The sequence below is a fragment of the Aotus nancymaae genome, unplaced genomic scaffold, assembly GCF_030222135.1.
Source record: "Aotus nancymaae isolate 86718 unplaced genomic scaffold, 86718_ANA_hifiasm-v0.15.2.pri h1tg000030l, whole genome shotgun sequence".
NCBI classification, from domain to species: Eukaryota; Metazoa; Chordata; class Mammalia; order Primates; family Aotidae; genus Aotus; species Aotus nancymaae.
The window spans coordinates 23,634,988-23,647,150 of record NW_026988443.1 but is presented as its reverse complement, the minus strand read 5'-3'; the positions used below and the strand labels follow the sequence as shown (position 1 = coordinate 23,647,150).

General features: G+C 40.1%; 1 protein-coding gene across 2 annotated transcripts in view; it reads right to left on the bottom strand.

Annotated features, from left to right (window-relative positions):
- Nucleotides 1–12,163, bottom strand: part of TANGO6 (transport and golgi organization 6 homolog) — a 242,417-nt gene that overhangs the window by 150,193 nt on the left and 80,061 nt on the right. For both annotated transcript variants that reach the window (XR_010344863.1, XM_064383227.1), the window contains exon 14: nt 11,097–11,154. Coding sequence is in view for 1 of the 2 variants with exons in the window: in XM_064383227.1 (XP_064239297.1) it covers nt 11,097–11,154 (58 nt within the window). In the remaining variant the exon portion in view is untranslated. The remainder of the gene's footprint in view (nt 1–11,096; nt 11,155–12,163) is intronic.

Below are 12,163 nucleotides of genomic sequence, written 5' to 3'. Positions count from 1 at the left end.
AAGTTCCTACAATCCAAGTTTCTTCCATAAACTTACTAAAATGGGTATTGCTCTGTTCTTAAAGCTCTATAAGCTAAAACTAGAGAAATTTTTATAGACAAGTTTTATACCTGATGGTCGAATGTATAGGTCACATATGAAGTTCACCAAACTGTCCAGTGCCCTAACCAGTGACATTTGACATTCAAACTGCAAACCAGGATGAGAAGTGAATGTTGTCCATGCTGCAAACAGGTTTTCCTAAGATGTCAAAACAAGACTCCATATCATCATGAGACTCTTATTCCACTTAATACTCCTCTTTTCATTTGATAAGATGCTATAATTAAAATTTCACCATCAATAACCTGACCTAAAAAATCCTTTTAGGACTAGGCATGGTGACTCATGCCTAAAATCCCAACACTTTGGGAGGCTGAGGTGGAGGGTAGCTTGAGCCCAGGAATTTGAGACCAGCCTTGGCAACAGAGTGAGACCCTGTCAAAAGAAGAAAGAAAAAAGAAAAGAAAAGAAAAGAATAAAGAAAAAAAGGAAGGGAGGAAGGAAGGAGAGAAAGAAAAAGAAAGGAAGAGAAAGAAAGAGAGAGAGAAAGAAAGAAAGAGAGAGGGAGGGAGGGAGGGAAGGAATTATATTTAAAAAAAAAATCCTTGTAGTCAGATCACATCAGAATCCAGCTCAGGTGCTACACAGTTTATGCCTGACCCCAAGTTCATGAATCACAGGCAGTCCCACCAGAAGATACAGATATGTACAGCACTAGAAACTGAAGCAGACAGCAAAGAGAGACTGCATAGACAACTACGAGATGTGTGAAGCTGCAAATAATTATTTTAAAAATCATGTAGTCAAGACATGAACACCAATGAGATTAAAATCTGAAAATATGTCTATGTGTGTGTATATACATATACATATTTACACATATGTACATGTATATCTGCTCTGGCTTTTCTGAATTAATGTTAGTTAAATTAGAATGGTATGTGGAAAGATGTGTTACCTGTTTTTTTTGTTTGTTTGTTTTCCATTTCCTAGAATAAAATATCCCTGCTTTATGGCAAAAAAAAAAAGAAAGAAAGAAAGAAAGAAAGAAAATCCTTGTAGTCCACTAGCAGACAACTTAGACAATATCCCTAACACAACCTACTGTTCAAATTGTATTGGTGGTCCCTTTTCTGAAGTTGGCAATTCTCTGTTTAATTCAAGCAAGTTATAAAATACTACTTAATGACAACGACAAATCTCACCCAGTTTCCACTATGGTCTTTTAATTTGTTTAGTTTGTTGACCTTAGTCTTGGGATCTTAGTTCAATATCATTTTACAAACTAAATTTATTATATTGTTGTTAATTATTTTTAATATTATAACTTTTAAGCTTGGTTTTTTTGTTTGTTTCTTTTTTAAGACAGGGTCTCACTCTGCCACTCCAGACAAAGCTGGAGCACAGTGGTGTGATCATAACTCACTGCAGCCTTGACCTCCTGGGCTCAACAGATCCTCCTGCCTCAGCCTCCCAAAGTGTTGGGATTACAGGTGTGAGCCACTGTGACCGGCCAGTTTTGTTCTTATTACTTGTCTAATCTTTATAATGCCAGCTCTCCTAACAAAATAATGTTAACTCCTTTGAGATGACTGCTAATGCTTATAGAACTGTTAAGATGGAATTTGATAAATGACTCTAGACCAACGTACCCTAAGAACACTTTTCCCTCTGGACTCTGTTACTCAAATGTGGCCCAGGTCCCTGACATTAGCCCCAATACTTCCTCGCTAATGTGGGACAGAGACAAGCAGAACAGGTCCATCCTAGCTCCAAGGGACAATTAAGCTAACTTATAAGTAGTTAATCGGCAGTGCTTTCAAAAAAAGATCTCAATCAAAAGGGGGAAATGGAAAGTGGATCATATGAATTGGATTATGCCTGTTGTATTCAACTAAAATGGAGTTGAGAGGTCAGGGAAAAAAACACAGGGCACATAACATTGCTCCAAAAACATAATTCCCTACGAGCCTGCTTTTTGAAACTGCCTGTTGTAGCCTAAAGGCAATTTCATCTAATAGCTACTGAAACAAACCTGCTGTGACTCTAAGACTCATTTTACTCACTGCTGTCACTCATTAATCAGAGCTTGCCAGATCTCCAAAACTTTACTAGTGCCAATGATCTTTCTCTAGAACAATATGTAACATTTCTCCTTTTTACAAAACCTCTAATCTTCTCATTGTTCTTTTTTTTTTTTAAGATGGGGTTTCACCATGTTGGTCAGGCTGGTCTTGAACTCCCAACCTCAGGTGATCCACCCACCTTGGCCTCCAAAGTGCTTGGATTACAGGCGTGAGCCACCGCGCCTGGCCTTTTTTTTTTTTTTCCTCATTGTTCTTCAGACGTATGGAAGACCACTGGGTCTACATGTATGCCCCAAATTACAATTCTTGCTTCTCAAATAAGATGTTTTAAATTTAGAGATCCATCTCTATATTTTACTTTACTTTGATAGCTATGATAAGAAGACAATAACAAGTATTGGCAAAGCTGTGTAAAAACTGGAACATTCATACATTGCTGGTAAGGATGTAAAATGGTATATCTGCTTTGGAAAATAGTCTGGCAGCTCCTCAAAAGGTTAAACATAGACTTACTATATGACCCAGCAATTCTACTCCTAGGTGTGTATATATATATATATATATACACACACATACCCAGGGGAAATGAAGACATGTGTTCACACAAAAACTTGTACACAAATATGTATAGCAACACTATTCATAACAGCCAAAAAGTGGAAACAACTCAATTTTCCACCAATTAACAAGCTGGATAAATAAAACATGGCTAAGCAATACCATGGAATATTATTCAGTCATAAAAAGGAATGAATTCATAAAAAGGAAACCTCAAAAACATTATGCTAAATTGAAAGGAGCCAACAAAAAAGACCGCATATTGTATAATTCCATTTATATGAAATGTCCGGCATAGGCAAATCCATTGAGATTAAAAAACAGATCAGTGGTTGCCAGAGGTTGGGGGAGTGAGCAAGGGGAAGTGACTTTTGATGGATATGAAATGATAAAAATGTTCTAAAATTAGACAGTGGTGATGGTTGCATAACTCTTTAAATACACTAAAAGCCATTGACTTGCACGTTTTAATTGGGTGAATTTTAGGTATGTAAATTACATCTCAAATAAGAAGTTTTAAAAATGGAGATAATGTCTACTTCCCAAAACTACTTCTAGAATTTACTGAGATAGCATATATGAGAGATATTCTCTGAATGCTTATTTGTTAATTAAGTGGTACAGAAACCAGGTCAGGATGTAAAAGGAATCTTCTCTTTTCCAGGACATAAATGGAGATGATAAACTTCACAGGACTGTATTCCAAATTTAAATGCCAGGTCCAATTAGATGATCCTTCAAGGGATAGAATTATTTTCAGTTAATAGTTTCTCAACTTACTTTATTTGAGGTAGAAATCTGAGAATGCAATAGAGATTCAGTCCCCGACAAGTTAAGACTTGTAATCCTGCTCAGTTTGAAACTCTGTGAAAACAATTTCATCTTGTAGCTACCTTCCCCCTTCCGGGCTTTTGCCTTCCCTCTACTCAGCTCTTTTGCCAGAAATGAAAACTCTTCTCTGAAAGGAAGAGGGTGGAAGAGCTAGTGTGATTTGTTTGGGCATGTCAAGATGGCTAGATCTCTTCACTCTACACACTGGCATGCTTTCACCTGCTATGGTTGGCCCAGAGCCCAGGTGGTTTTTTTCTTTTTCTTTTAAAAGAAGGCTGCTGGTTTTACCCAAAGATCCTTTTGACACTGAGAGGGACCACTTGGATTCCCAAAATGCATCTGTTGCTTTCAAAATATCCTTTAAATAATTGAAAGTGACTGAGAGTACACATGAACAGATCTACAGTATAGAAATAATCTGGCTATAGCCAGGGTGCAGTGGCTCACGCCTGTAATTCCAGCACTTTAGGAGGCTAAGGCAGGTGGATCACCTGAGGTCAGAAGTTTGAGACCAGCCTGGCCAACATGGTGAAACCCTGTCTCTACCAAAAATACAAAAAAACAAGCTGGGCATAGAAGTGGGCACCTGTAGTCCCAGTTACTTGGGAGGCTGAGGCAGGAGAATTGCTTGAATCTGGGAGGTAGAGGATGTAGTGAGCCGAGACTGCACCACTGCACTCCAGCCTGGGCAACAAGAAAGAAACTCTGTCTCAAAATAAATAAATAAACAAACAAACAAACAATCTGACTATAATGCCTTATTGAAGAATATCACTTATTTATAATATTTATTATTGAACATCTATTTCAAAACTGAAATATAAAAAAATGGCCAAACATCTAATGCACACTATGGGAATCTCAAGGATGTATCCTTTTTTTTTTTCTTTTTGAGATAAGGTGTCACTCTGTCACCTAGAATGGAGTGCAGTGGTGCAATCATGACTCACTGCAGCCTCAACCTCATGGGTTCAAGTGATTCTCCCACCTAAGGCTCCTGAACAGCTGGGACTAGAGGTGCTCACCAGCACACCTAGCTAATTTTCATCTGTGTGTGTGTGTGTGGAGACAAGGTCTCACCATGTTGCCCAGACTGGTCTCGAACTCTTGGGCTCAAGCAATCCTTCTACCTCAGCCTCCCAAAGTGTTGGGATTACAGGCATGAGCCACTGAGCCCAGCCTTCAAGGACAGATTCTAACTCCCATTTTGGAAAAGAGAAGGACTTCTGCCTTTTACCTTATATACTTCATTCTTGTTGAAATTTTTAAAAAACACTGAGAATGAATTACTTGTGTAATAATAATGATGATAAAAACAGTGAAAAAAGAATATATGCTGGGCGCAGTGGCTAACGCCTGTAATCCCAGCACTTTGAGAGGCCGAGGTGGGCAGATCACCTGAGGTGAGGAGTTCGAGGCCAACCTGACCAACATGGAGAAACCCCATCTCTACTAAAAATACAAAATAGCCAGGTGTGGTGGTGGGCACCTGTAATTCCAGCTGCTCGGGAGTCTGAGGCAGGAGAATTGCTTGAACTGGAAGGCAGAGGTTGCGGTGAGCTGAGATTGCACTATTGCACTCCAGCCTGGTCAACAGGAGTAAAACTTTATCTCAAAATAAATAAATAAATAAATACAAGGAATACAAAAGGGGAGACATTTATCTTGATCTGTGTAAGTTTCAATTCTCTATCTGTAAACTCTGTAGGGTAACTGGAGGGGGAGAGGCTTTATACATAATTATCTGCCTGAAGAAGCTGTTATTGAGTACCTGGGAGAAGGTGCTAGAAAGACTAAGTAAGCTACCACTTTTCAGTAAAAATAAACAGAGATACAGTTTTTCATAAAATTTAACTCCACTCCTAGGGTATTTAGTTCTCAGCTTGCTATGACAGATAATATAGACATCAGAAATTTCTAAGTGGCATCAATGAATGAATTGCTGTACTTTATTTTCTTCTGCTCTCCACCTAGACTGCAAAGTATTACTTACTTTATATAAAAGAAATACAGATCAGGCACAGTGGCTTATGCCTGCAATTCCAGAACTTTGGGAGGCCAATGTGGGTGGATCACCTGGAGTCAGGAGTTCAAGACCAGCATGGCCAACATGGTAAAACCCTATCTCTACTAAAAATACAAAAATTAGCCAGGTGTGGTGGCACATGCCTGTAATCCTAGCTACTCGGGAGGCTGAAGCAGGAGAATCACTTGACCCGGTAGGCAGAGGTTGCAGTGAGCCAAGATCGTGCCATTGCACTCCAGCCTGGGCAACAAGAGTAAAAGTCCATCTCAGAAAAAAAAAGAAAGATGGAAAGAAAGAAAGAAATACAAAACATCAATAAGTTAAGCAAAAAGTATACTATAGCTTCCACATGGAGCCATTTAGGCAGCCCAGAAAAGGGAAATTTTAAAAATACACAGTCCCTACAACTGAATGCTACTCAGACCACAACTAGGCATTCCCCGCTGTACTGCAGTTTAAGTGGTCTGGTCTTCTCTGACTGGGAGCTCAGAATGGCTTTGTTCCTGGAGTGCTTTAGGCCCAGGCAAACTACATTGGCAATGCAGGTGGGAAAATTCAGCTCTTTTTTTTCTTAATGGGAAACTCACCTAAGGCCTTGGCTTTTAAGTGCATATTGTAAACACCAAAAACATCAACTAGTTCAAACTTGTCCATCATCTTGGGGAGCTGAGAAGAGAAATTACACCTCTACCCCTCATGTTCTTCATCACCAAATTAGCTACTAACTGATTTGCACACCAATGAAAATTACAAAAAACAAACACAACACAAACAGTTGCGATTTTGATAGCAGACCCTAGAAGCTAATGAGCTCAGAGGGTTAATGTTAAGACACTCATTCCAAACAGCAAGGTGACCACATCAGATTGACATGCCACCCATTCCCAAAAATCCAGTCTTTAAAAAAAAAAACACAATGAAAAACATCTCCTTGACAGTATTACAATTTCTTGGGGAAAGTACAGGATGACGTGTTCTGAGACTTCCGAATTATAAGCACTTCAGTTTCTTGCTTCGTTGATTTGATTTATCTGACTTCCACAAGCACAACCCATGGTCATGTGGCCTCCTGGACCTCCACACCTATCTCAATTCCTGCCCTCTTTGGCCTCTCAGCTGCAAGTAATTACTTTCTCTCTTGAAACCTCAGTTTCTCTCAGAACTTTCGTTCTCACCTAGTTGTCCTTTACCATTTTGGGTGGTCATTTTGTCTCCTTTGAAGAATTCTTTTCGCTTTTGAATCTAATTACAATGCACAGTTAATCTAAAGTGTTTTGTATATAGGAGATATACAGTATATGTTTGTTGAATAAAGAAAGAATTTGGCTGGGCACAATGGCTCTTGCCTGTAATCCCAGCATGTTGGGAGGCTGAGGTAACAGGATTGCCTCAGTCTAGGAGTTTGAGCCTGGGCAACATAGTGAGAGCCCCATCTCTACAATTAAAAAAAAAATTAGCCTGATGTGTTCGCATGCAACTATAGTCCCACCTACTCAGGAGGCAGAGATGGTAGGATTGTTTGAGCCCAGGAGTTTGAGGCTACAATAAACCATGATTATACCACTGTTCTCCACCCTAAGCAACAGAGCAAGACCCTGTCTCTAAAAAAATAAATAAATAAGTAAATTCCAAAATTCCAACGCTCAGACCTTCTTTGCTATATGATTTCCCCTCTGCATGCTCTCTTAAGCTTCAAGTACTAAATCTGTATAGCGCATATCCACATTATACCCTGAAAGAACTAGCCAGTAAGAACCTGCACTTTCCTTTGTGTGACAACCTTGCCTCTGGGAGGTAAACAGAATACATCTATGTGAAGAATGGCATTACTGCATCCATGCCCTTTGCTATGTGACTTGGCAGTGTGTCCAACTAAAGGGGGACAGCATGTATTTCTCTATCCCTTGACTTTTGGGTTGGGCCACATAACTTGCTTTAGCTAACAGAATGATAGGATGTCTGCTCCGAGTCAGGCCTGAGGAGCCTTTGGAATTTATGGTTTCTCTCTGATGCTTTTGTTCTCACCATGAGGTGAACAAGCCCTGGTAGGCCACTGGTTCAGGGATGATCACGAATACATGAAGCACAGCTACCACAGCTGGCCTGCAGACCTGCAGGGAGGGGCCAGCCGCCCAGCCAAGCCCCGATGAACCTACAGTGGGTCTATAGATGCATGAGTGATAATAAATGATTGGTGTTTTAGGTTACTGAGTGTCAGGGTAGTTTGTTGTTGTTTTCTGAGATGGAGTCTTGCTCTGTTGTCCAGGCTGGAGTGCAGTGGTGTGATCTCAGCTCACTGCAACCCTCATCTCCTGGGTTGCATCTCCAAGCAATTCTCCTACTTTAGCCTCCCAAGTAGCTGGGATTACAGGTATATCCCTCCACGTCTGGCTAATTTTTGTATTTTTAGTAGGGATGGGGTTTTGCCATGTTGCTCAGGCTGGTCTCAAACCACTGACCTCTGGTGATCCACCCACCTCAGCCTCCCAAAGTGTTGGAATTACAGGTGTGAGCCACAAGGTAATTTGTTAAATATCAATAACTGACAGAATCAGCCTACTCAAGCTTCTGATCTGACAAGTTACAGAGATCACCACATTATTACCCAGTCATCCAACAGTAGATGTAATAGTGATGATTCTGATGATAACAACACTAAAGTATTAATAGTTAACACATATTAAACATTGCGTGCTAAGCAATTGCAAGGAATTAACTCATTTAATCCTAGTATTAACCCCCTTTTATAAATAAACATTTTATTACAGAATAGTTATCTTACATTAGTGTGGTATATTTGCCACAATTAATGAACTAATAGTAACACTTTATTATCAACTGAAGTTTATAATTTATTCAAATTTCCTTAGTTTTCCCCTAATGTCCTTTTTGTTTGTTTGTTTTTGAGATGGAGTCTCAATCTGGAGTGCAGTGCCCAGACTGGAGTGCAGTGGCACAATCTCGGGTCACTGCAACCTCTGCCTCCTGGGTTCAAGCAAATCTCGTGTCTCAACCTCCCAAGTAGCTGAGACTACAGGCTCCCACCACCATACCTGGCTAACTCTTTTGTGTGTTTTTTTGTAGAGATAGGGTTTTACCATGTTGGCTAGGGTGGTTGCAAACTCCTGACCTCAAGTTATCCTCTTGCTTCAGCCTCCCAAAATGCTTGAGATTACAAGGCGTGAGCCACAGTGCCCGGCCCTAATGTCCTTTTTCTGTTTCAGAATCCCATCTATCACATTACATTTAGTCATCATATCTCCTTAGGCTCTGAAAATTTTAGCTCTCTCCCCTTTTATTAAAATTTATTTTATTTTTTTGGTAACAGTTTTATTGAGATATAACTCACTTACCACACAATTCACCCATTTAAAGTGAGTAGCTCGGCTGGGTATGGTGGCTGATGCCTGTACTCAGGAGGCTGAGACACAAGAATCGCTTGAGCCCAGGAGGCAGAAGTTGCAGTGAGCTGAGATTGCACGATACACTCCAGCCTGGGCCACACTGTGAGCCTGTGTCTCGAAAAAAAAAAAGTGCAGCCAGGTGTGGTGGCTTACACCTGTAATCCTAGCACTTTGGGAGGCTGAGGTGGATGGATCACGAGGTCAATAGATTGAAACCATCCTGGCCAACATGGTGAAACCCCGTCTCTATTAAAAATACAAAAATTAACTGGGTGTGGTGGTACACGCGCCTGTAGTGCCAGCTACTTGGGAGGCTGAGGCAGGAGAATCGCTTGAACCTGGGAGGCCGGGGTTGCAATGAGCCAAGATCGTGCTTCTGCACTCCAGCCTGATGACATGGCAAGATTCTATCTCAAAAAAAAAAAGTGCATAACTCCATGGTTTCCTAGCATACTCAGAGTTGTGCAACTGTCACCACAATGAATCTTGTAGCATTTCATCACCCCAAAAAGAAATCTTGTATCCTTTACCTATCACCCCCAACTATTTCTCCTTTACCCCAGCCCTAGGCAAGCACTAATCTACTTTGTCTCTAAAAATTTGCGTATTCTGGACATTGCATATAACTGGAATCATATAAAATGTAGTATTGGCCGGGCGTGGTGGCTCACGCCTGTAATCTCAGCACTTTGGGAGGCTGAGGTGGGCGGATCACCTGAGGTCAGAAGTTCAAGACCAGCCTGGCCAACATGGTGAAACCCTGTCTTAAAAAAAAAAATGTAGTATTTTGTGATCAGTTTCTTTCACTTACCAGGTTTTAAAGGTTCATTCATGTTATAGCATGTATCAGTCCTTCAATGATTTTTATAGCCAATAATATTCCATTGCATGTATATACCACATAAAGTTTATCTATTCATCAACTGATGGTTGTTTGAGTTATTTCCACCTCTTAGCTATTGTGAAAAATACTGCTGTGAACATTCACATACAACGTTTTATACAGACATATGTTTTCATTTATCAGGTCTATTCCTAGGAGTGGAATTGCTGGGCCAAGTAGTAACTCTATGTTTATCTTTTTGAAGAACTGCCAGACTGTTTTCCAAAGTGGCAGTACCATTTTACATTCCCATTTAGTCCCTTTTTCACAGATAACAAAAAATTGAAGCCCACAGGGACTAAGTAATTTGCCAAAGCATCGTAATGGGGTAGTCCACCCAGGTGGTCTGCTGACTATACGTCACTGATGGAGCCAAGGGAAACTGAGTTAACTCTGATCTCACCATGTCTGCTTCTGGCCCTTTTGGGAAGGGTGCCTTATTCTCTACATCCTCTCTAGATTTGGAGCCCACAAGTTAATCGGGATGTGGAGAACAACAAAGAATCATAAAATGAGAAATAAAGTTATTGCAAAAAATGTTTTGATAAGAAAATACTTAATACCTGAGGTTTTTTTTAGCTTAACAAGAGAGCAAAGATGCATATAGATAGTAGTTGAGGCCAAGTGTGTGGCTCATGCCTGTAATCCCAGCACTTTGGAAGGCCAAGGTGGGTGGATCACTGGAGGTCAGGAGTTCAAGACCAGCCTGATCAACATGGTGAAATCTTATCTCTACCAAAAATATAAAAAATTAGCTGGGCATGGTGGAAGATGCCTGTAATCCTAGCTACTTGGGAGGCTGAAGCAGGAGAATCAATGGAACTCAGGAGGCAGAGGTTATGGTGAGCCAAGTTCATACCACTGCATTCCAGCCTAAGTGACAATGAGACTCTGTCTCAAAAAAAAAAAAAAAAAAAAAAAGAGAGACAGTAGCTGACTAACATAAAAGGTTAATGTGATAAGAGTTCATAGGTGAGTCATTCTTTACCTCCTTGAATTAGAAGAAATACAATTTAACCTATAGAATAAGTAAACATTAATAAAAACTTCCTCATTATTATGAGACACTGAAACTCTATAGGGACCCTTTGGAAACCCTCCAGGGATATTATTATTATGACTTAAAGTGTCCTAGCTAGGAGGCAGGAAGTAGACAAAATGTAGTCTCATGGCCCTAGGACTTCAGAAATTTTGTGCAAATAAACATGAACATGATACATTCTTTGGTTCACAGACTCAAAGTCCTTTAACCAGGACTGACTTACCCTGAATTGCAGATAGATACACAAAAGTGTCTTCATGTTCCAAGTTTTCCAAGAATATCTGAAACCACAAAATACAGCAGTGATAAGATTTACAAAGAACAAGGAAGATTTAAGAGACTCCCTTATTAGCAGTTCAAAAGAGTAAATGCTTTGCTTCTTTCTGTCTTAGCTAGGAACTGATCTGACAGAGTTTTATGGGGGAAATGGCTTATATGCTTGAAGTTCTATTTTTATAACCATTAAAAAAAGGGTAGAGATTGGGAGTGATACTTGTATTCTTCCAGCAACAGTCCTGGAAACCAATGGAAGAACAATCCTCAACATTTTTCAGTGACAGCCATGGTGAACAACATTCTCACATATGGCATGCCAGACTACAGGCTGTGACACACAAGAGACAAGGTTTGGGGTTATGTGCAATGGATGGCACATTTGCTGCAATTTAATCCTTTTCTCTTGCACTCACAAAGCATATGGAAGTGCAAGTAAGATAGAGATATTATTGAGATAACTTTGAATCTAATTAATTTTCGAAAATCCTGTAAATTTCAGCACTTTAATTGACATTAGTAACAAATTACTCTGAAAATATCTCATAATTTAGGAACCTATCAGGGGTATCAGCTACAGTGAGTACAGCTTATCTGGAAGATACTACATGACATGTTAGGTTTAGACCCAACGTGAGAGCCAGAGAAAGGAAGACGGAAGTGTCTGCTCCATAAATAATGCTGTGTTCTTTGCTGGCACAGTGATTCTTGACATCAACTTGATGCTGCTGGTCTCTACATCTTAAGTATGTAAGGAGAGCCTAAAATTACCCCAGTTAGGAAGATGGCCAGGCTGGAAGGTAGGGAATCTTTTATAGAGTAAGTAAGGGAAGCTTAATTTAGGGTAATGGCCACGGAAATAAAGAGGATAAAATATATTTGAAAGATTTCTTGGGGGCTGGGAGTGGTGGCTCACACCTGTAATCCCAGCACTTTGGGAGGCCGAGGCAGGCAGATCAGGTCAGGAGATTGAGACCATCCTGCCTAACACGGTGAAACCCCGTCTCTACTAAAAAT